Raw genomic sequence first — 24,893 nt, 5'->3', positions numbered from 1 at the left:
GTTGTGCACAGCGTTCGTATGGGTATCTCTGCGGAAGGGAGGGGACGGCGGGTTCTGGATGTGGTGAATATGTCAACTGCCCGGACGGGTCTCCGAAGTGGCTGAGTGGCGGTGCTCTTTTAGAGCGCCTATCTCTGTGTGAGTTGGTGCGTGTATCGCAGGGGACGGGGCGGGTATGCTCATCTTACCCAACCGAAAAGGAGAAACATGAGAATTCTGAGCTGCTACATTTTGTTTCTCACCACTTAGGTCAGCATTATCCACTTATCCTCGGTGATCTTGGAGAGTTGAGGCATTCAGGCCACAGAAATAGAGAGAGAGAGATTCACCAGCTTTACATGAGAGCGATGAGGCTACTTCGAGTCGCATGCAAACACGCCTACAAAGGCCTTAGCAGCAGCCGGAGTGAAAGTAAAGGGGGGAAATGAGAAGACACAAGACCTTTCGTATTTCGAGAGTCGTGGCAACAACAGAAGCGTCCAAATAAATTAAACTAAAAAACTCCACTGCAAACGCCAACAACGAAAAAAAAAAGAGAGTAGAGACAGCAGAGGAGCTTGCAGAAACAGACAGACATACATGCGCTAAAAAGGATGGAGAGGCAGAGAGGGCTGAAGCAGTACATTTGTTTCAAGGCAGACCTACAGTGGCGGCAGTCCTTCCCCTAGACGGGTTGGCAACTCCCGTGACGGTTCACCATTGCAAGCAGCCATACCACCGTACAGGCAAATTGGGATGTGTTTGTTTGGCAACGATAAGGAGGGCAGAACTCGCGTAGCCGACGCTGGCCGAAGTCGCCGCACACCGCTGCCGGCGTCGCTGATTCCACTACACTTTCGACCACTGCTCATCACCTTTGACTTGCCTGAGCGTACGGTCACGCGCCGCCCCGTTGCGGATGGGCTCGCCACTGGTGGATCCTTAAGCCTCTCAAAGCGGTCGAGTCGCTGTCCTCTCTCGCCGCCCGCCTCATTCACGGCATCCAAAGCACCAACTTCGGAGAGCAGGGGCACATGAGTATTCATGACAGGGGTGCCTACCTTTGCTCTTGTTGAAATCTGCGACTGCCAAACGGAGCGGGTGGGAGGGGTCCCAGTGACGGTACGGACCGGCGCTCTGGAGGGAGGCATTCGTATCGGCGGGTCAGCGGCGGCAGGCGGCGTACCTACTCGAAGAGGCTGCGTTCTCCTGACCAGGTCTTGTCGTACCGCTCGCTGTCGGCCACAAGGCTGACCATTTACCTCCACACGACTACAGGCACTACCTTGATCCTGAGTACCACCAGCCGACCCGAGAGGGTAACTCGGAGCAGAGTAAGTCACACCAGTAGGGTACTCAGTCGGTGCGGCACCAGCGCCGGTCACTCCAGGGACTCCAGTCGGTGAGTACCCTGAATCCCTCTCCTGGTACATTCGCGCTGCGCCGTCGAGGGCATTGTCATTTTTGTGAACGTCATAGCGGGCCTGCTCATTCTTCCCTGCGCCATTGCCCTCGCGATCATCCCCAACAGCGTGGCGCGACTTGCGATGCTTGTTGCGCTTTTTGCTCGTATATTTCTTATGTTTTTTCTTTGACTTTCCATTGTGTGGCACGTGCTCGATGTTTGTAAACAGCGTGTCGTCCTGCTCGCGGAAACTCAGCAGCCGCCACCCACCGGCGAACATCTGCTGCGATGGCACAGGGGCTGGGCTCTGCACTTGACCGGAGCTAAACGACCGAGTCACAGAGAAAGATTCACACGGACACCCCGCAGGGGCCCCTCTCAAGACGCTCAGAATCAAATTGCCAGACGCTCGGCGACGCCCCGATGCGTCAACACGGTGGCTCGACGAGGTTCTGCCATTGCCCGCTGCCGTTGTACTTGTGCCGTGTCTATCAGGTACACCACCCGCAGTCACCACGTACCCCGAGGACGCCGACCGCTGCCGGAAAGGCCCCTTGGCCTCCATCCTACTAGACTCGACCTTTTGATGGTGATCTGCATCAAAAAAGCGGCTATCAAGGCTGATATCACGGTTGTCGAAGTCGCCGCGCAGCACCCGAACAATGGCGTTGGGAGAAAGCGCCCTAACCGTGCAGAAGACTTCCCCGGCAGGACTGCCACCACTGCTGGTGTCTGCGCGAGAAAATGAAGAGCAGTGCGGCAGCTTGCCGGGTGAACTGCTGCTGTAGTCTCTGTTGTTCACGGGGCCCCCATCGGCGGACGTCTTGTGCAGTGTCTCACCCCGCTTCCCAGTAGAAGATGCCCTTAACATCTCTTCTGGCGCCATGCGCGGGGGACGCGTAGGGAAGTACGCCATGAAAGATGGGAAGCTGTCATGCACATTGCTGACCGATGCCCGTTTCAACATGGCACTCTCGCTCTTCCCGTCGTCGTTAGACCACACACTAGAGATGTGGCCGATGACGGAGTCCTCATTGCGATGGATGCGGTTCGAGGGCGTGTGGTTTTGCACTTTTGCCTCGATGTGCATCACACTCGCCGTCTGGAGCCTCTTCTCATCACCCAAGGGCAATGTGGAAAGTTTTTGGTCGCTTGTATGGCAACCATGGTCATTGGAGAAGTACATCTGCGAGATAATCCCTGAATTGTGCGGTACCGCTGACTGTGGCCGTCTGGCGCCAGTTTTGCCGCTCTTATCTTTGCCCAAGTCGTTCGGCTGATCCTCGAGCGGTGCGAACAACCAGTTGCTAAAGGTGTCAGAGGTGGAGAATACATAGGGCATGCTCAGCTTCGGGTTCAACGTCGTGGTGGTGTACGCTGGTGGCACCATCGAGGCGACACTGCCGCTAGCGCCTTGCATTTTCTTTTCACGTGTGTCAGTCAAAAGAAAGCTGAAGTGCGAGCTGGACGCACCGGCAACCGTGAAGGATGGCAGAGTACTCACAGAGGAGGCGACTATGATACCACCACATTGCTCTGGTGAGATGGTGTTGCGGCTAACGCTGAAAATCACGTTAAGGTTGCCCATGGCGCGTCTATTGGAGTCGAGGTTGCCATTGATGCGGGGCGCCTCGTTGCCGACCATCATCTCGGCTTCCTCAGTTTCATCGTCTTCTTGGTCACTCCCTTCATCCTCCTCATACCACGTCGACGATCTGTCGTGTGAGGTGGTGTCCGAGTCATCAGTGTTGGAAGCGCTGTAGGAAGAAGTACACCTCGAGTCGGACGAACCACTACCACCGCTTGTTAGGTCGCTGGTGTCATACGAGGTCTCACTCGATGTAGCATCGGAATCACTATTTTCTACGTCGGAGTCGTCTTGGGTGTCCTGTGTGCGCCATGCGTAGAGCAGCTCGCTCATCAAAAGCTGCGATATGTTTGGTGAGCTGCTCACGCAGCCCCTTTCCGCCCCTGCGGTGATGTCGTGCTCCATGAGAGAGGTGGTGAGCTTCTTGGGCACACGTCGTCGACTCGCCTCAAAGTCTGTCTCAGCGGCAACTGAGTTGTGCAGCACATATTCCGGATAGAGGAAGCCTGCCAAAGACGTCATCAACGAGGAAAGAGAGAGAGAGAGAGACAATACAAGAGCCAAACACGAAAAACAGATAAGGGGCAAAAAGAGGCGTGGTGAGCGCGTGGCCCGACAGGGAGACAACACGAACACGTCCACAAGTCCGCAACAGTGAAGCAGAGTGGAGCAGGGTGGTGGAGGGGGACAAGTCGATCGGTACAGCTGCTACTGCCTCTCCCTATCCCCCCTACAACAACAATGGCGCACGCACACGCTGGGAGAAGGCGCCAACAATGGGGAGGGGGAAAGAATAACACAAGAGCGGGATGGCTACAACAAGTGAAAAAAAAAAATCGCCAAAAGAACGCACGTGTCGCAGAGTCAAGTCAGGGTGCAAATTGGGGGGAGGGGGGAGGGGGGAGGGGGGGGGGCTGGTGGAAGGATTCGCTTAGGGAGGAAAGTGTAATACACAAACACAACTGGGAACAACGGAGTGGAGAGAGAACAGACGGAGCGCAAACGAGAGGCATTTGAACGCCTCTGCGGGGGAGTCGTGGCGAATGGCACGAACACGGAAACGCGGCAATAAAGAAAAGAGAGAAAAAAAACAGAAAGACTCGGCACCATCCGCGAGAAATACCCAAAATTCCAGACTCGGCCTCTTGCACGCAAAACGCATACGCAGAGAGAGTGAATGCAGGAGCTCACGTGAGATGCTCCGTGTCAGTGTCGGCACAGCAAGGAAGAGCGCGCAGGTGTAGATGGGTGGTGTGTCGAGAATCCACCTAGTTGGATCCGTGTGGTTCCCTATCCACAGCACGTGTGTGCGTCTTTGCGTGTTGTCCTTCTCGTGTCTTAGCGGAAGGATCAAAGGAGATGAAAATCCATGCAAGAGCCAGAGGAGAAAAGCTATGAAACTAAGTTGAAGGGTGTAATGAGGAAAGAGAGAGAAGGGGACAGGCAAAAGGGGGAAAGGCGCTGCGCAGAGAAGTTAAAAACAACAGAGAAATGCTTGTGTAGGCGTTTTTGCATGAGATACCCCGTAGTGGACTCCAGCCCCCTCCCCTCTGTTGTGCCGAGAGCTTTCGCGTGCTGTATTCGTTCGTCTTCTGAGCTCGTCCTCGCACACCGAGAGAGAGAATTTATGACACAATCGGCGCAACGGGAGGCGGCGACTGCCGGGAGGGTAGCTGGGCCTATCTGTGCTACCCCCACTGCGCACAACTGACCTTACTACGTATTCTTGCCTCTCTTTTTTGTTGGACACTGCGCTGTGCGTGTGAGTGTGCGTGTGTGTGTGTGTGTAAAAACTGCATGCGGGCTGCAACAGCAGAAAAAGGAGCGCGCGCATAACGATGCGTGAGAGTGCATGCAGAGAACATAAGACCGATACCAGAGAGAAAAAGAGAGAGAGAGAGCGTAGCGGAAGGAGTGATGCATGAAACGCACACCCAGTCGAAGCATGATGCGACGAGGCGCTGAAGGTGTGTACGTGTATGTGTGGGTGTGGGTGTATGCAGGGGGGGGGGGGGGTAGCGACGCGTGATCGTTGACATCAGTGGGTAAAAAACAAGATGCATCGCCTCCCCATTCTTGGCCGCCTCTGCGCAGGTTCGTGCCCGTACTTGAGAATGATTTGTGACTGTTGCACCAACAGTGGCGGATTTGATCCTTTCCGCTCATACTTGCCCAAACAGCAGCTGCTTCGGCCAGAAAGCGGCGTCGCACTCGCTTGCGCGTTCTCGAAACTCATACAGCGCGCGTACGTAACTGGGCGCGGAGAATAAAAGCGCGACGTCATCAGACACGCTGAATACACCAGTCTTGTGGGTGTGTGCGTGTACTTTGATTGCACACACAAAACCTCTTGTTCCTCAGAGAAAAGAGAGCCAGCGAAACGGAGAAGAAAAAAAATACGACAGAGAGAGGAAAAGAACCCACAAACAAACAGGAGGAGCAGCTCACACAAATACACGCACATAATTGCGAGCTGCATTGGCATCAGCGTAATCACTGATAAAAGGACGCAAGAGGATATACAGGCAGTCATAAAGGTAGAGAGAGGCACAGAAAGTACAGAAAACAAAGGCAAAACTGGTTAGGAAAAAAGAGCGCTTCTTTGCATGACCTCGTGCATGCGTGTGCATCCCTCCAGATAGCGGCCCACACCTCAGCATCGTAGCGCAGCGTCCAGCACCCCCCCCCTCCCCCCTCCCGCTCCGTGTGGGGAAGCCGAGCAGCGCCCCCTCTCTTCCCGTCCTCCATCCCTGCCAATGGCGAGCCACTTCTGGTGCTGACAGGGTCGAGCGCCTACGACGTAGGGAGAACAGAGCGATGCATCGCTGCTGATGTCGGCGGTCAGATCGTGGGCGGCGTCGCGTCGGGGCAACCCGCGACAGTGAGCACGCGTGCGCCATCCACGTGATGGACAGGGTGGCAGCGTGGCTCGAATGTAGCTCACCCACCCCGCGGCGTCTACTGGAGTGGGAAGCCTGGGCCACCCCAAGGGGGATGCGCCACGTGACGGCCGGCATAACGCGAGCGGTTGTGAGTCGGCCTGCGCGGCAGGATGTGTGACGAGATGGGGCAGAGGCCGTACCCCGATGACTGACTCGGCGCATTGCCGCGACGCGTCTCTGCCACTGCTTCGCACCACGCGAGTGGGCCTGTGACAGGGCCGGAGGTGGGGCAGGCCCGAATCGGTGTTTGGTCGCAGAATGGATACGCTGAACGCAATAACAAAAATTGGTCATTTTCTTTGTTGTTGTTGCTGTTGAGCCAGGGTGGTGCTAATGCGAGTGCACACACACACACACACACACACATGAAGCGATAAAAAATAAAAGAGGAACAATGAACCACATGAAGACCCATAGGAGCGGTACCACCTCGAGGGGCCTAAAAAGGAGGATGAACGAAAGGAGGACAACAACGACAGCACACATGCAGAAGAATAGACAGCCACGCACCACCACCACCACCTCAGGAAGTTGGCAGATCAGCTAAAGACGCGGAAGAGAGAGGGCCTAACAGGGCTCCAACCATGTAGTCTGTGCACCACCTACAATGGTGGACACGCAGCACGCAAAGAAACATAACCGAGATGATACGGACATGAAGAGAGGCCGATAAACTTGTTTGAGGTCAACGCAGCCGTCGCTATCACTCTCACCTATCTTGCTCAGTCACTCTCTCGTGTCCCCTACCGAAATGAATGCCTGTGCTCTTCTCCCCGCTCTGATTTCGTTTTGCACCAAGGCATTGCCGAAGAGCGCACTTCATAGGAGAACACACACGCAGAGAGGAAGAAAACATCTCACATAGGAGCGCCCACACACACACACACACACACACACTGACAGGGGAAAAATAAAAAGAAAAATGAGAAGTGTACACAGAGGAAACACGACGGCTACACCACATCAACACGCATACACATAGTTGGACGTGAAAACAGGTAGAGCGAAAATGGGTTAAGTAAACACCGTCGACGAACACCAGGAGCATCACAGCCACATGCATTTTTAAAGGAAACAAAATTTGTAGAGAGGAGACCACAAAACTGCCCTTTATAACCGCAAAACAGAGAGACGCAAGAAGAGCAGAGAAACATCTTCATGAAACGGCTTGTGCAGGTGCGGCGCCTCTGAGTGCGTGAGTGGTTCATTACAGACACGTGCGCGTTCGCCTTGGCGCGTGCGTGGGCGTGGGTTGAATGGCGTGTCTGCGTTGGATGGAGCTAAAACACGGTTGCTAAACGCCGCAGCAGAAGGCATAGGAGAAAATGACGGCGACGAGTAAAACTACAGCGAAAGCTTAAGAAGAAAAGAGGCAAAGAAAAGCGACACCACTGGCGCATCCAAGAGGGGCGAACAGGAGCAGCGAAGACGGTTATACAAAAATAGCCGGAAGAAGAACGTAAAGATGATCATACATGAGGAGGGGTGCGAGGGGGAAGGAGAACACAGGCGAAACGGAGTGCACGAAAACGAGGTAGGCCATTTGGGGAAGTCGCGGGGCGGGGCAGCAAACAAAACAAAAAAGGGGGTACTAGAAAAGAGCAATGAGCAAAATTGACGGACTTGCAGCACGATTGCAGTGACTGAAACGCCTCTCGTGCTTCGTTTCTCCCTACTTTCGCGTCATTCCACCAAACACAATGAAGAGAGAAGAGCATGTCAACGGTCCAACCCATATGGTCGGCAACGACCAGCAAAACAGCAAAGGGGGGGGGAACAAAGGAATGCACAAGGATCAGCGCTCATGACAGCGAACCCTCCATGTACGCGCACGCACGCGTATGGCACATGGGTGTGCGCAAGAGAGGAAGCAAAAGAGGAAGTCGACAGCGAAAAAAAAAAGACAGAAAAGAGTGATCGGCACAACGGTGAGTGAGAAACATCCCCCCCCCGCAACAAAAATATCAGGACAACGAAAGGAGTACAAACAAACGATAATGTGTTTGGTGATTCCCCACAAAAGCGTGTGTGTTTGGTAAAGAAGTGCCCAAGGAGGAGGCACACGCTTTTCACGCGACACGAGATGGAGCGCAGATGAAGGCACACACACACACACACACATAAACTTCCTCCATCCATGTTCGCATCGTGAGGCACTCAACATCCGTCTCCCCAATCACCACAACAAGGACATGCACATACACATACGCACACGGATACACTCTGAGCAACACTGGATGGAACCCCGCTGACGGTGCCAGATGCGCCCGAGACACAGAGTGAAGTCGGAGATGACGGCCGCACTCTACGGTAAAGCAAGCAAGCAAACATGAAAAAGAATACCGACAGAAAACATAGGCACATGAATGGGAAAGTAGCCCTTTCTCTCTCTCTCTGTCAAAGCAACTCTCTAGACACCTATACATATAAAGCAAACCGAAAGCAAATGCGCGAAGGATTAGTGAAATCAGCACCCAACACACACCCACACACACGCGCGCGAAAAGAAAAGAACAACAGGAAGGGAAGAAGAGGCAGAGAGAGAGAGAGAGACGAGAGGAACAGAAAAACGAGGGAAGGAGAAAAGTGCTGCCAGGCAACAAAGGCGACTTGGGCAGCGAGGCGGGAAGAAACACCGCGCAACTCTCAACAAAAGCGTCAGCCCGAGGAACACGGAAAGGCGATTGTGAACTGCACACTAAGACACTTGTGCGCACATGACAAGATGACAGAGACGGAAACAAATCAAGCGCAGGAGCGAAAAAAAAAAGCCTGAAAGGAAAAGCAAAACACATGGGTACAGGGAGTGGACTGAGGAAGCAACGGTGTATGCAGATGCACGGCTGACAGGCAAAAACACACTCTCGAATTGATTTACTGATATATGTGCAAGTGGAGAAAGGGAGTCAAAAGGCAAAGGAGAGGCTACGAGGATGACACGAGCAGAGAGACAAAGAGACAGGCGCATGCTCTCTCCCCCTCCCTCCACGTATCCCCTTCAGATACAAGCACGGATAGAGGGGACGATAGTCAAAAATAAACCGCGGCGGCAGAAAAGCGTGGCGCACCATCACATTTGTCTGTGGCGCGCTCTTGATTAGGCACCCTCGCCACAGCTGATGTTCGCATCTTGCAGCAGGCGGTAGGCGTCCTGCAGAAGACGCTCCTGCTCACGGAGGTAGCGCTCCACCTTGCGGCACTGCACTTCATCCTCTTCCTTTTCTAGCCGCGCCTGCGCGTTTGTGCGGGACAACTCAACGTACTTAATGAAGCGCTTCACGGAGCCGCTGCGCAAGTCGTAGTTCTGCAGCGTGGCCATGCTCTGCAGCAGTGCTAGCACACGCTCAATCCCCTCCTGCACAGAGCCCTCTGACTCACCTGGCTTGCGGGTGGCATCGTCGTCGTCAGCGATGTTCAGCATGAAGCACGTACAGCTGGGACCACCGAGGACCAGGTGGAACACCGTCGCGTACTCGTTGCGAGTGTGTGAGATGGCAGACTGGTATGGAAAGGTGTCGGCACCGGCTGTGGCCACTACGAGGGATGAAAGATAGACGTCCGGCTTGCCGTCGGTCTCGCGGGTCTGCATGATGAGCACAAAGGCGGCCACGACACCCTCCGCCAGACTCTGCACCGTCGCGTCCTCTGAGGCACGCGAGAGCGTAGTGGTGAGGACATCCTCGAACGCGGCGGAGTCGGTGACGGCCTCGTAGGTAAGGTTTGTCAGACGCGGACCGTAGATGGGCGACGGGTTCACGCCGATCTTTGTGAAGGGCGCCTCCAGCCCCGTGCCTGGCAGCAGGTCCTTCACCTTGTCCTTGAAGAGGTACCCCATGGCGCACGTCAGCTCAAAGTCGGGGCGCAGCTCACCGGCGCCGTTGCTGTTCTCGTGCAGTAGTGTGCGGACAATGCGGTTGAGGATAGACCAGACAGGTGAGTCGAAGCGGCCGGCGGTGTTTGGAGCATCCACAGCGAGCACCGCCGCATTGTAGCCACTGCACACCGCCTCGCGGACGTCGTGGACGACGCTGGAGTGGTAGTTGAAATTGTCCTCTTGGCGCGTCTTCACTTCTGTCACCTCAATGGTCTGCCCTTTGTAGCTGACAGAGTTGTCTGTCACTGTCAAGGCGTGGTTGCTGTCTCGCACTTCCTCCACGAGCACCAGTGTCTTGACCATGTTTGCGTGGCGTGTGGCGCCGCTCTTGCTCGCTGACAATGACGACTTATCCTCCTTCGGCTGAGAGTGACGCGAGTTCTTGGACAGCTGCGACTGCGGTGTCAGGTTCGAGCTTGGTGATGCAGGCGAGGCGTCGTTGCTTGGCACCTCTCCCACCACTACGTCTGCCGCTGTCGACTGTTTCTGCGGCTGCTCCGGATGGAGGGCCACATTCGGCGGCGGCGACTGAGAGCGCTGCGATCGAGCGGCATCTTCTGTCCGGATTCTGGGCGGGGTCGGTGGCGCGCGCTTCGTATCCCCCGGCGACACAGATACGCACCGCCTCTCCGCCAGAGGCTCTGCCTTGCGACTGGTGTGGGCCGGATGTTGCGCTTGCGAGGCATGAGAATCACGACCCTCGTTGTAGGGGTGCATCGGCTTGCCCAGCGCCTCGTCCACTAGTGTGTCCTTCATCTGCCCAGCCACCAAATCCGGTGGCTGCTCAGGGATTGCACCACGCAGCCGCGAGGCAGGGCGACTGTTAGGGCGTCGACTGGACTGGCGTGAAGCGCTGCGCGCCGGCTTCTGCGCCTCCTTCTGCGCTTCAGAGTGGCTCTGTCGCTCGGCTATCAGGGCAGCGGCACGGGAAGCCTCTTTCTCATCCTCGGCGCGCTTCATATCCTCAAAGCGGCGCTTCTCTTCTTCGTGCTGGCGCCCGCGCGCGGATATGGCGGCGTCTCGCTCGCGCTTTTGCGCCTCGTCCATCTTCGCCAGCGTATCCTTCCGCTTGCGCGCCTCCTCCTCCTTCTGCTGCCGCCTTCTCCGCGCCTCTTCCTCGCGCTGTTTCTGCGCATCTTCTATCAGTTGGCGCTGACGCTGGCGCTCATCGCGCGCCGCACGGGCGGCGGCCTCACGCTCGCGGCGCTCCTCGGCACGGAAAGCCGCCTCTTTTGCTTCCTTCTCCGGGTCGTGGAGGCCGCCGTGAACCATCTCATCATTCACCTCCTCCGCCTCTGGAAAGTCCACAACACTCATCGAAGTGAGACGACTGACGGGACGCGTTGGCGGGCGGCTGCGTGGGCGTGCGTGGCGGCCCTCGCCGTTAGCGGTGGAGCTTTTTGCTCCGATGGTAGCCGAGCCGACATCCACGGCATGGGCGGCCTCGAGAGCCTCGTTTGGCACCTCAGCCGGCGTTGACGTCGGCGCCTTCGAGGTGGCCGGCGCCTGCTTCGGCGTCGGTCGCTCCGGCTCCGCCTTGGGGTCAGCCGTATTCAGCTTCGGTCGAACGTCCTCGACCAGGAGTGGAATATCATCAATTGGCTCAGCGGTGTGCGGCTTCGTTTCCCGCGCACTGATTCTCTTCGCACCTGCACCTGCACACTCTTTCGCCATCTGTGGAGCCGCCATGCCGCGGACATTGGTACTCGCCGGCAGCGGTTTCCTTTCGGTCGCCTGCTGCGTGCTGAGCTTGGGCTTCTTGTCAGCCGGACCGACGGACGTGTCTTTGCTCTCATCGCTCTTGGCAATTGCTTCGGTTGCCGACTGGCTTGAGGCGGGCTGCACACTGCCGTTTTGATCCGCAGTGCTGTTCGGCTTCATTGCGCTTTGCATCGGCTTGGAAGACGGCTTAGACGCATCCGTCGTCGCCACGCCACTTTGTCGGCGGTTGAGAGAGAACTTGCCCCGCTCACCTGCTGCCTCCTTCTGCACGGTGGACTTCTCCTCCGCTGACGCCATCTTCTTGTCGACGCCGCGGCCGTCGGTGCCGTCCGGACCCATGCCAATGGCCCCCATTCCGCAGTTGTTCATGGATGATCCGCTAAGCCTCTCACTGAGGTCTATGAGGGAACCGCCAGCCGCGCTGTTCACGCCGTAGCCGTTCGCGCCGGCAAGGCAGTAACTTCCCCAGTTGGAGTCAAATCGACGTGAGAAGTCCTGCGCAGAGGCAAGGCGGTCGAGGTCTCGCCGGCTGGAGAAGAGCTTCGTGACAATGATCTCCCCATTCATATCACCCATCATCGACCCTGGACCGGGCTGGCCGTACATGCTGCCACTGCCATACATGCTGCTCTGACCAGCGCCGTACATTCGGCCACCGTCAAACGCAGCGGCACCGTTGTAGCCGCTGCAGTAGGCACCGCCGCCAAAGCTGGCGTTCATAGCACCGGCGCCGCCGCCAGTGCACATGCCCGGACCCTTCAGCTTCGCTGCGCCATCGACAGCGTATGCCGCGCCCTGCTGCTGTTGGTACATGTGGTGACTGAGTGGGTTCCTGCGCCGTTGTTCTCTGTATTGTCCAAGAGCAGGAAGAGGGAAAGGAAAGAGTGATAGTGAAGTACAGGTACCTGGAGGCGTCACTGGTCTAAACAAATCAGCAGCCAGTAGTAGCAGAGCAACAAGAGGTGCAACGTTGTGCACAGAAGTGCACTGGGGCTAAAAAAAGAACACCAAGAAGGGTGTGGCTAGGCGCGATGCTACGCGAAGACACCAACAATCATGCTATGACCCAAAAGCCCAGAGACACGATTCCCGCGAGCCACCGGCACGCTGCGAGAGAGAGAGGGAGAGAGAATTGCTGAAAGAAAAAGAGAACGGAGTACAATAATGAGGAGAGAGAACAGAACTATGAGGAGACTCGTGCACTGTTTGTGTGTGCGAGTGCGCAAGAGAGGAGCGAAGAGATGAGAAGCGAGCGTCGCAAGTAGCTGAATAAACGTTGGTCTGTCAATCCGCCTTTGAGGAAAACTACCAAAGGCCAAAGACGAGAGGAAAAAAAATGCTGACGGATCGCTGATAAGTCCGAGGATGACAGCGAGCGAATGGGCAGCAAAAAGGAGGGAGTGGCAGACAACCAGGGAGGCGGCGATGAAGACCACGCGAAGTAAAGATATAAAGAGAAACGCGCAAAGGGAGAGAGAGAGAGAATAGGCGAGGGAAGAACAAAACGGTGAGGGCAACCATCGCGGAGCGCATTCTTGACTTCGTTTCTGCCCGCGGCATAGGCCCACGTGGCGCGAGGAAGACAAGCAGGCATTGTCTCTGCAACATGGGCTTTTTTTTCGTCAGTTTACCTTTAAAGAAAAGGGAAAAGGGTGGCACAGAGGCGCCACAGGCAAACGCGTACCATTTCTCATGAGCGGCGATCGCGCCACCAACAAACTGACCTGGACCAGAAAATGCGCTAGTAGTTCCGATCGTTCCGCCACTCTCTCATCGACATCGTCCACGGGGCTCGTTTCTTTTGAGTTTTACCGTGCGCACGTGCAAGTGCATGGGCACGTGTCGACAGACAAATGACGCGACAGAGGAGGACCTGCTCGTCCTTGGCGCATGGCAGAGACCAGAGCGACATTTGGTTGCCGCGAGAAAAACAGACGTGACTGATGGCGTGTCCTCATACGCGTGTCTATGGGGACCTTTCAGTTTTTCCAAGGCCCTCTCTCACAGCAGTAGCTTGAATTACTATTAACTCCTCCACGCATGGGAGAGTGGGGGGGGGGGGGGGTACCGAGGGAAGCACAGTGAGGAGCATTTCGAGACGGTAAAGGAAGCAAAGACCGCGAAATGCACGAACACCCAGCTCTGAGGCTTGAGAATGCGAAGGGTGAACCACAGAACCTTCAAAACTGAGAAGTACACAAATGCAGACACACACGCTGAAGAGATGAGCATTCAGCGTAGGCTTAGCTCAGAATCTACAGCTCACAGTCGCACACGCACACTGGCGGAGCACGACGGAAAGATACAACGCACAGGGACTACAAAAAAGGCAGCAGAGGAAAAAGGCGCAAACAAACAGGAATGCAAATCTAAAACTACAGCGGCCAGTGGTAAACTGACGTCCACAAAAGCCACACAGAGATGAAAGGCCTGCGCCACACACAGCGGCAGTAAGCCTCACAACACTTCTTCTTCGAGCGTGTCACTCCACCATGAGCAAGTCCACAATCATACGCACAGAGCCACAGTCCATCTACCCCCCCCCTCCCCTCCTCACTGCGCCGCCGCCAAATCCTGGTCGTCTAGAGCAAGGCGTCTGCTGCCCACCCGGGGCATGCGCCTAGCCGACTCCTCTGGCGCCTTCCTTGCATGCATGCGGTGCCAGACGGGGCTCAGCACACGGCACGCCGTGATCCGAGCAGGCCGCGTCCAGGGTCCGGCTCGGTGGCGGGGAGAGAGGGCCGTGCGGGTGCACGCCGGGGGTGCTCAAGAGGGTGCGGTCCAGTCGCAGGACGGAGTCCCCCCCCCTCCCACAGCCGCCGCAAGCAGCGGCATCCCCTCACACGGTGGCAGACGCCACACACTGGCTCCTGGAGGACCCGATGGCGCAGCTCTGGGTGCCCGAGTCGTGCCTCTCGCGCCTGCGCCTCGTCCGCCCGCCCGGCGGCGTGTAGGAGATGCCGCGGCATGCCGCGCACATGCACCGCGGGGCGGGCCGGCATGCATCGCTTCGCGCGTCTCTCGTCTGTCACACGTGCTCGGGCGACTCCTGAGCGCCCCGCGTGGACGCGACACACCGGGCCAGCGGGGCTCTTCAGAGCGCCGGCACGCAGGGCTCGCGGTTTCCGCTACTGGGCGCTGCATCAGGACGACGCTGTTGTCGCGAAAGGGGGCTCGCTCCCTGCGCCTTTCATTTTTGCCCATGCCCTGAGGGCGTCCAGATGGTGTGCCCGCGTGTGCCGCTGTAGGGGAGGGGGGTCGCTGCCGGCATTCCGCAAGGCTGTTGTCCTCCGGAGAGTCCGCCTGCAGCCTGCCTGGGAGTGATGTGTTGATGTGTACGCGACCTCTGCGCATTGGGACGGTGTGCGCGTCTGAAATTTCAACACGACAGGAGCGACAAGAGCCGAAGACAAAGACACGCAATCGTACATCGAAAACAGCAAGGGAAAGGGGGGGGAGAAAACGAGTAACGCGATGAATGCAAAAAGCAGCACGTTCCACTGCATAGTGGCACATGTCAGCATTACACACATCAGCGCGCCAACACAGAGACAGGGAGGAAGTGCAAAAAAAGGGGCACAATCAAAAGAGACGCGAAAAAAAGCATCGAGATCAGAAAAGGGAACGACCCTCAACGACAGACGGGCGCAAGCATGACACCGTCAGTATCCTTCGCTACGTTGCCTGTTGCCAGCGTGATTCCTATGCCCTCGTCCTCTCTCGTCCTCCAAGTGCATGCGATGCGCTACCGCGACAGCTACAGAAAAGCAAACAAGCACACGCCCTTTTGGCGGGAGGACATAACGCGAGATTAGGGTGGTGGAGGGGGAGAGGAGTGAAAGCACACGCCACAGCGACGCAAAGACGAGGCAAAGAGGAATTACTGCACACATTCCTACTAGGCAAAGAAAAAGTAGAAATAGTGAGAAGATGCGATAGGGTGCATATCGCTGTGCGTGTGCGTCTGAGAGTGGAGGAAAGAAAGAGAGGGAGAGAGAGAGCATCAGGAAAGGTGACACAGACAACGATGCGGTTGGGACGCCACAGGTTTAGGCAGCGCACAGTCAAATCTATAGAGAAACAAAGAAGCCCTGCTTTAGTGTGCCGGGGTAAAGAGGGTGAGGGCAGAGAAACGAGTGGGATGACGGAATAGAGAGAAACAGAAGGGCGAAAGAAAAACAAGGAATAGCGGCACCGATACCCCCCCCCATACATCTCCGGAAAGAGCCAGGGAGAAAACTCTGAGGCAAACCCCTGTGATCACGCAAGCGCGCATACACGCGCTTATATACTGTTGCTCGAAAGGGAAGGGAATTACGTATACCGAGAAATCTAGAAGCAAACGTAATATACAAAGAAAAAGAAGAGAATATTCTGCACATGCACCAGGAAAGAGAAAGGCCAAATAGGGTACAAGAAATCACGAAGTTCTTCATGGAGACATTCGCATCCTCATCACTATCACAGCACCGATAGTACTACCAGCACCAGCAGACAGCATCAGTAGCAGCAACAGCCTCAACGTGCGTACATGGAGAACAAAGGAAATCAGTACAGGTACACGCGTGTAAGTGCACCAGAATTTAAAGGGAGGCAAAATAGAACACGGAAGAGAGATGGAAACATGGTACAGCACACGAGACTCCATCACGACGGCGAAGAGAGAGTAGCAGCGTCGAGGAGGCGGAAGAGTGTTTGCTCAGGTTCTTCTGTTCTTTTCTTCTGCATATTCGAAACGGATAACGAAAAAAGCACCTACAGCTAGAGGAAAGTCAAGCGCCACCGCAAGCGGCAGCCACACAACCCACAGTGAGACCAACCAGTAGGGTGAAATCAGCGTAGAAAAATGACCAAAGAGAAATACAACTGCGAAGGAAGGACAACAGGGAAAAGGGACAGAGGAGAGGAATGAGAAGCCACCCATGGCTCTCCGCCTCGCCCACTCTGTGTGTAGCCGCCACTTCCCTCATTTGCGGTGAAATGGATCAAAAAAAAAGGCAAAGAAACAACGTAAGCGTTGAAATACAAGCCAGCATCCAAAGAAGAAAACACGCACACAAACAGAAGTGCTTTAAAAGTCCGTAGTGCCGCAGGGAAGCATCTCGGCGCCAGTCTTGACGAAGAAACCAACTAAAACAACAAAAAAAAAATATGGCTGCTCGGCTTTGCATGTTGGTATACATAAAGATATAGTTCTGCACCCGCTCTTTTTCTTAACTTTTGCGTGCGCATGCTTCTGCGCGGTGCACCTGGGCAAACGAGGTGGTGCCTGATACGCTGAATCCATTCGTTTCGAAGGAACTCAGCATTTCGCCCAGCGAATCGAGTCCCATAGCGCGCTTGTGAATCTCAGCCTTCAAGTCGCGCTGCTGCGCGTCGGATGGGGGAATTGTGCCGCTCAACTTCGTCTGCAGGGCCCCTGTCACGTACTTGGAGCATTGGATAAAGCGGCGAGCAGACCCGTTAAGGGGGCGGCGGTGTAGTTTGAGGGACATGGCGGACTGCGTGTCAAGTGCCGCGGCAGACTCGACCTTGGTGGGATCCATACTGGCGAGAATCACCGTGTATGCCGGACCGCCAAAGGCGGTCTCGAAAAGGGCTGTGGGAACGATACGTTGGTTGCGCTCCAGTGCAGCGGCCCACAGGCCGTGGCTCTGCTGAGCACCAATGCAAGTTAGACAGTTCATAATTATGTCACTGCTCCCAGACGGCACGTTGTGCGACCGAAACGCTGTAGGCAGGTCCGTGTCATCTTCGTCATCAGAGGACATGACGTCCTTCTCCGCCTCTCGCTTGTAGACCGCCTCGGCAGGCTCCGCCATCTGCTCCTGTAGCGAGACAGGGCCGGTCTTGCGGTGCGTCAGCACACACGTTATTACCTGAAGGACAGATTCTTGTTCATTTGCTGCGGCCTCGTTGTCGGGGTCAGCGGCGACAGCGTCGGCCAGGCGGCCAAGTACGATGTTGGCGTTGACCTGCGCACTCGTCAGCACGGTCTTGAACTCTGCCTCGCTGCGAAGTGCGCGGTACTCGACGCCGGCGATGCGGTGGCCAAACAGGAGGCAGCCATCCATCTTGAACTGAACAACTGTTGGTTCTGGCTGAAGAAGGTCCACAACCCCGTACGTCCGTTGCGCAGTGGCCACACTCGTAATATTCCACTCCGCCGCTTGTTGGGACGACACCTTCTTGACAATTGCGAAGGAAAACGCTGCCTCGAAGAAGTCGCCGCTGCCAACCCGCTCGCTGTAGACGGACTGCATCCCCTTTACCCTACGCAACACGTTCATGAGCAGACGCTGCTTAGCAAGCCACGCAGCACTGTCGAAGGCAGAAGTAGATTTGCAAAGTCCCTTCGAGTCGAGGCTCAGGACGGACGCACTGTAGCCCTCGATGAGTACCTCGCCTACCTTCTCGAGAAGGTTCGACTCTACATTGGTAGAACCTCGTCGATGCGTGACGATCTCATCGAGTTGGTACTCAGTCGACGTCTGCGTCACTGCGTCGGTGACGCGTAGCGTGCTACCAAAGAGTCGCACAGGGAACTTCGAGTCATCGATATGTTCCTCGTCGTTCTTCACCGTCTTCCTGCAGCGCAGCGGAATCTCGTACAGGGCGAGGGACAGGCAGCGGTGCCAGAGCTGCTGCATCGCCACCGCCGGTGCCTCCGCAGTAGCGGTAGCGCTGGCACCACGAGCAGGGCCTTTACTTTTCGCCACCACGGCTGCGGCCCCACCACCCGACGCCGCCACCCTGCCATTGCCTTTGGGGTCGAGCATCGTGAGGTTATCTGCTCCGTCAGAAGCGGGCAAGTTGCTGTGGCCTTCTACGAGCGCCGCCATACCAGGGCTTTCTCCGCTGGAGGGCGACCTGGCGACCAATTTAGACACCGGATGCCTCTGCGACGCCTTAGAGAACGGCACGCTCCCTGTCGGGCGACCCGGCAGCGACTGAACCGAAGTCGGCGGCTGGGACGAAGGAACGGGCTTGGAGGCCGGCACTCGGCAACTCTCCGAGACACTGTCCCCACTGTGAAAACCCGGCTTCGGCAGTCCCGCCTGCACGCGTGGAGAGGCATTCGCCAACGACTCTGGTACAACGTTCTGCGGCACTTTACGGTGCTGCAACTCACGAAGCCGCTGCTCTCGTGCAGACTGCTCGGAAGCCATGCGGGCCTGCATCTCCTGTTGCAACCGCTGCCGCTCTTGTTCCCGCTCATGAAGTCGCTGGTCCATGGTGAGCTCTTTCTGGACCACCTTGGCGCCCTCTGAAGTGGGATGCGCCTGCTTCTTGAAGCTGGAGGTGTGTTTGAGGATGCTGTGCGCACGGGTCAAGCGAGTACCATCAGTGGTTCCTGCTCGTGGATCGACTACAGTCGGCGGTACTGCGTTGGGGGCTATGTTTACCGTTCTGCCCTTCGTCGCAATAAACGATGGTCGTCTTGCCAGCGTCGGCTGCAGTGCAGAAGGCATGGCGTTGCCGCTCACCGCATAGTGCTGCGGAGGCACGGCTCTATTACTGCTGCCTGGCGGCTCACAACGCTGTCGCTGCTGCTGTGGTGGCATGCCGGGCGCAAGGGGGCAGCCTTGCATGGCAAAGAGATACAGAGGTGGCGGCGCCATCGGACCTTGAGGAGTCATTACGTGAGGAAGCGGTGGTAGATTGCGAAGATGGATAAGCTGCTGCGGCGGGAGCGACTCGTAGTTGCCACCGTACGGCAAGTATGGCTGCCCCTGGGCATTCTGTGTGGGCTGGCTCGAATACTTGTCATACGACTGTGGTGACGGCTGATGGAAGTACTGCTGCTGCTGCTGCTGCTGGGGTGGTGAGACAAAGTTAAAGCTTGTATAGGGTGCCGGACCGCCGCCACCCTGGTCCTGAGGAAGACGGCGGAAGGAGGTGCCATTATTGAGCCCGTTGCGACTGAGGTGGCTATTGTGCTCACGAGCCAGGTCGCCACCACCACCGCTAGGTTCTTGGTTGCCACTGTTCTTGTTTTGGTTAGGACCTGTGTTGCATGCAGTAAAGGATCCGCGTCGCTTGTACGCGCTCTGGTGCCGCTGCATCACCTCCGTTTCCACGGGTTGCGTAGGTTTCCGTCGCCCCATTTGGAAGAGATGACGTTTGCGGAAACGCGGGGCAGGGCAGTCCAAAGTACGCACGAGTCAATTCCAGCGACGACGAGGAACAATGAAAGTTTGGGGGGAGTCAGTGGCAGTGAAGCCGCCCACAGACATTCGAGTGGTGGCAGACGCGCGAGAGAGCAAGCAGGACAAGAAGCCAAGGTTCATCGTCAGGCACACACGGCAGCGAACCGGGGCCCACGGAGCGAGAGAGAGAGAGGACGGAGAAGAGGGAACGAATAAACCAACAAAGAGACCGAAAAGAGAGAAACGAAAAATGTGTATGAGAAAAGGGGCCTCGAATAATGCCCTTGACGCAAGACGAATAACACAGATGAAGAGAGAGAGCGAGCAAGCGAGACAGGGAAGAGATGAACCAAGAGGGCTTGCCTCCAAGGTTCCTTTGGAGGCTACTCTGGTGACTTAGCCCCTCGACAGGGAGGAGGGGTTCCATAACAGTTGCGTGTGCATGTGCGCGTATAAGCAATAGAGAAAATGGGAAAGATCCGCAGAGAAGGAAAGATAGAGAGACATGGGTAACGTACTCATACGAGTATAAAGCAGCGTTCCCTGCGAGCACAAAATGTAGCGGGAGTCTGGGCAACCTCCACCCCGCCTCCTCTAAGAAGATGTACAGCGAAAAAGAGACGCGTTTGCCACACCAATGCGCAGGTGTCTCGTTTCTTCGGCGAACCGAGCACTTGAAAAAAAAAGAGAGGGGGGGGTAAGGCGGAGGTACGGACCACTACTGAGAAGCGTCCATGCACTCCTGCAGTTCGTCAGCCCTACACTGCCCCCTCCCCCCTCTCAATCAAGCACGGACCACACACAAGGGGTGCGTTTGGTCATGCGGTCATTCGTAACGCTTCTGGAGTTTGGTTGCATTTCCCTCCCACGCAGCGACATTACTTGGAGTGCACTATCTTTTCTTATTGATTCATTTGCATGTATGATACGCACGCACACGTACACGCACAAGACTCGCGCCGACGTAAGCGGAGAAGAACAACACCGATTGTAGCATGAGCAACGCACATGCAAGGGCGTGTGTACATAACTGCAACTCTGCATATATCTGAAAGAGAGAGAGAAAAAAGGGGGAAAGAATACCGCTTTGGAGAAAGGAGACGAAGAAAGAGCGAGGAATTCGCGCACAATGCAAAGAACGGTGGCTCATGGTGGTAAGCAAGTCGAGACAGGCGGAACACAACGAGAGGAAGAAGCAAAGCAGAAAAAGGGAAACGAGCAAGGAAGCGCAGGAAAGTGCAGACGTATAGACCGATGTACATCGAGATACTCTCTCACACGTGCATGCATGCACATTGTCAGACAGAGAGAGAGAGAGAGTCCAACGCATAGAGAGGAAAGAAACTGAAGAAAGCCAGCGAACGCGTTTTTCTGTCGCGCCTGTGTTGGGATCACATGATGAGCTGTTCGCACTTCTCCACGATTCTGTGGGTTATATGACACGCACATTAGCGGCATGAGGTCCGGCCACACATTTATCGGATCAGCCTTGGGTGCAAACCACAGCAGTCCAGCGTTTCAGCTGATCTAAGCTACAGGAACACGTGGGCACACATGGGCCTGCTGTAGGTGTCACTCATTCGTTCTGCTCGCTCGCTCTCGTTCCCACGTCGTATTGCGTGCCTCTCTCAACCGGTGTCGCTCTTGTAGACGGGAGGGGGGGGGGAACAAGAGGAAACAGGGGGGAAGAAGGGAAGGACACGCACGATGCCCAATGAGGATCAGCAACGTAAACGAAGAAAGATTGAAAGAGAGCAACACGAAGCCCTGACCACAGAAGTTCGACCCGCCGTGAAAATCAGCAAGGGGAAGAAAAATCAGAAGAGAGACAAAAGACTGTCCCTCTCCAAGGGCGCCACGGGAGGAAAACACCCACAAACAGCTGAACACACAGCGACGCCAACGAATGAGGAAAATGCGAGCGCCACGAGGATGGCCACCAAGACAAGATGAAAAGGCAAGGCGAACAAATACAAAGGAGAAGGAAAAACGAACACCGAGAGAGAGCACGAAAGAAACAGAGAGACACGAACATACACTAAAGAGACGGTGCTGGTGAAGGTGGCGAATCACGAAAGAAATTCCACCGAGCACCCAAGGGAAATGCCGCATGCCACAGAACACAGGTACAGGTGCTGCACGTACACCCACACGCATATCTGCATACCATCATGCGACTAGGTAGAGAGAGAACGTAAAGGACCGAATGTATGCCAGGTAGGTTGTTGGCGGCTCCATCAAGTCACATGCGCTTTCCAGCATCCTTTCATATGTGGGGAGGGAAAATGTCCCCGCGTCTTTGCGGCGCCCGCGGGTGCCACTTGTCTTTTAGGCGGGCTTTTAGCAACCACCAGACCCCGCCACACGAGGGACAACAGGAGGTAATATCGCCGGGGTCTCTGATCAAACAGAGCGCCAACACATCTTTTCTAGAAGAGAACGCATGCAGACGTTGGACTCCTGGAAAGATAGTCCGTGATATACTCTGGAACCCTCGTGAGTGTGCTTGCGCTTATTAGCGTGGACGCCCTTGCTGCGCAGTCCGTGTAGGCAGCGCCGTCCGCTCAAGTCCAACGGTTGAAGTGACTTGTCGTTATGCATGCCTCCTACCAAACTGGGAACTCGGCAGCCACATCACGACACGTTGACTGGAGCGCAATTCAGGGATGAGGTGAAACAATTCTACATCGTAAATACAAGCGAGACTACACGGAATGGTAAGACAAAAGGGAAGTGTGCCGTACGTGATGAGATGCCCCCCTTCCCTCAAGAGAGAAGAAAGTCAGGCCATATGTCGGGTATCACGAGCAGAATGCATACAGACTCTCCAAGATCAAAAAAAAAAAAATAATAATAAATAAACAAAAACAAAAATACATAAAAAAAAAGAGGGCGAAACTCGATGCAGAGGCAGCGCGCCGTCGCGTCTTCAGTGGCGTATTCAAAAAGAAAAGGGGTGGGGTGGGGACAAGGATGTGGCAGACGAGGAAGTGGCAGCCGCTGCAGAGACAGACAAGGAGGACAAAAAAGAGGGTCGGGTGGGCGGGCGTTTTTTTGTGTCAAACTCTTTTTGTGGAGTCGGTGGTGTTTTGGCGGAGTACAAGGGGACTTCGTCACTTCACCCAACATGAGTTGTATTCCACGCCACGGTAAATAAATGGGAGAGTAAAAAGGGGAGAAAGTTCCAGTCTCATTCTCTCGTACCCAGATGAGCAGCACATACTCCTCACCTGACTTTTCCCCCTGCCGCATCGTCTACCTTCATGTGAAGGTAGTCATTTGGTGTTCCGCTCTGTCCCATGATCGCTCGAAATCTATTCACAATTTACGCGAGACGCTCGAACCTCGCCCAGTCGTGCTTCATATACACATACACCCTACTACTGTAGGAAAATAATAATACTAAGTGGCGCACGCAAGCCAACGAGAGGTAAACAAAGTGAAATCAGTTGTGGATGTATCGACGCGAGGGAGAGAGAGAGTAAAAGGAGAAGAAAAAAAAACAACGAATACAAAGGGGATAGAGAGAGGTGGGTAGTGAACCGACTCTTGCCGATGGAAGGACACCATTACCATCAGAGTCAGCTAGCAAACAACCGAGAAACAGAGCAGAAAATGGTGGAAAATGAAAAAGGTGCAGCTGGTTCCACATTGCGTCTCGTGGCCACTGGATAAAGACGGCAGAGGAGGGAGAGGGACCGCTCACACCCTCATGTTCGTGCACAGACTTCAACATGACGAGCCGCATGTTGAACTCGCCCTTTACAATTAACTCTAGCGTTGCCGCATACTCGGCAGCCGCTTGAGACCGCCCTCGTTTTTAAGCTGGTTGACCTCATTTCGGCGCATTGAGTTCTGCCGCCGCAGCGAGCTCTGCAGTGTCTGCCCTCCGCTGAGGTTCGATGCAGTGCGAGGCAAGTTACTCTGGGGCTTGGGTTGCTCTACGGGCGGCGGATAATACACCGGCTGAGGACTGACTGGCTGCTGTGGTGGCATACTGATCTGTGGCGGCGGTAGCTGCTGCTTCTGAGGTTCTTTGACGCGGAGATCGTCCTTTGGGGGCGGCACTGGGGCGGGGTAGTAGAGTGGCTCATAGTACATCTGGTAGTAGTCCACATACTGCTGATACAGCTCTGGATACTGCAAGCGAAGCAGGCGGTAGTAGAAGACGAGCTGCTGCTGGTACTCGGGTGGATACTGCGCAAGAAGGTGCCCAGGAGGGAACAGCAGCGGTTTACCATCGTCCTGCGCCGCAACAGCTCGCTGCACCTGTGGATCGACTACGTTGTTGAAGATGCTGTTGAAGTTGATGGTGTTCCACCCAGAAGTGTCACCAGCAAAGCCGGCAGTGAAATTATGGGGATTGCCATTTTGCGAAGTGCCCGTTCCCCCCATCCCCGCCGCGTAGCCCGCCACGCCATGCCCCATTGGATTATTACCAGGCACACCATGCGTTCCGTAGGCACCGCTTCTAGCGGCACCCGCTGGCAGCGGGTTCATGTATCCGTTTTGCATATCCCTTACCATAGGCCCCGGGCCGTACGCTGGCAGGCCTCCGCCCGCCACGCTGCCACCAGCCTGCTGTCCCATCATCATTCCCTGCGCGCCACCGCACTGCTGTCTCTGCTGCAGGGCGTTCATGGGCTCTAGGTGGTAGGCACGCGACGCGAATGGCTGTGAAATGCACTGTGGGTGTTGCTGCTGCTGCTGCTGCTGCTGCATGAGCCATTCCATCTGCTGAGGATGGACATTGCCTTGCATCTGCATGAAACCGGCACGGTCGTACACGATAATGGGAAGGAGGGGACGGTCGCGTAGACAGCAGAGGGAGGAATGGGGCGCAAGCAGGAGGAGGTCTCCGCCAGTGAGTACCCAATAAGACGGTAGAGTTGGGCTAATTGTAGTCTGTGGCAAGAAGGTGCACAGAGGGGAAGACACACACCTACAGCTACACACATACGCCGATTAGAAGCGAGAGAGCGACTCGCAAAGAAACGAATGAGCGCCGTGAGAGTCACCTCTTGTTTACCCGCCTGCCACACACGCACAAATTCTTAACAGAGAGTGCAGGAGCCTCGGCAGAGTGCAGTCCGCACGCTAGGAGAAAAAAAAAAAGAAAAAACAGCACAGACGTCGGTAGTCCACGTGCTCGTAAGCGTACACGAGCTTAGATATATAGGGATATGGATGCACACAGCACAGAAATAAAGAAAAAATCAAAAGAGAGTGCTCG

General features: G+C 55.7%; 4 protein-coding genes across 4 annotated transcripts; all 4 read right to left on the bottom strand.

Moving 5' to 3' along the window:
• Positions 1-641: 641 nt before the first annotated feature.
• LBRM_33_3300 (hypothetical protein, unknown function) lies at positions 642-3,494 on the bottom strand (the record flags this gene model as incomplete). The annotated part of the gene is made up of 1 exon (XM_001568046.1): positions 642-3,494. One exon carries the CDS (start codon positions 3,492-3,494, stop codon positions 642-644), a length of 2,853 nt encoding a protein of 950 aa, XP_001568096.1.
• Positions 3,495-9,011: 5,517 nt separating this feature from the next.
• LBRM_33_3290 (conserved hypothetical protein) lies at positions 9,012-12,323 on the bottom strand (the record flags this gene model as incomplete). The annotated part of the gene is made up of 1 exon (XM_001568045.1): positions 9,012-12,323. One exon carries the CDS (start codon positions 12,321-12,323, stop codon positions 9,012-9,014), a length of 3,312 nt encoding a protein of 1,103 aa, XP_001568095.1.
• Positions 12,324-16,723: 4,400 nt separating this feature from the next.
• On the bottom strand, positions 16,724-19,618 carry LBRM_33_3280 (hypothetical protein, unknown function; the record flags this gene model as incomplete). The annotated part of the gene is made up of 1 exon (XM_001568044.1): positions 16,724-19,618. The coding sequence occupies one exon, from the start codon at positions 19,616-19,618 to the stop codon at positions 16,724-16,726; it is 2,895 nt and encodes a 964-aa protein (XP_001568094.1).
• A 3,816-nt stretch (positions 19,619-23,434) lies between these two features.
• LBRM_33_3270 (hypothetical protein, unknown function) lies at positions 23,435-24,427 on the bottom strand (the record flags this gene model as incomplete). The annotated part of the gene is made up of 1 exon (XM_001568043.1): positions 23,435-24,427. The coding sequence occupies one exon, from the start codon at positions 24,425-24,427 to the stop codon at positions 23,435-23,437; it is 993 nt and encodes a 330-aa protein (XP_001568093.1).
• Positions 24,428-24,893: the final 466 nt, after the last annotated feature.

Source organism: Leishmania braziliensis, chromosome 33 (assembly GCF_000002845.2).
Source record: "Leishmania braziliensis MHOM/BR/75/M2904 complete genome, chromosome 33".
NCBI lineage: Eukaryota > Euglenozoa > Kinetoplastea > Trypanosomatida > Trypanosomatidae > Leishmania > Leishmania braziliensis.
The sequence above is the reverse complement of the archived record's forward strand: the minus strand, read 5'-3'. Positions and strand labels throughout refer to the sequence as shown.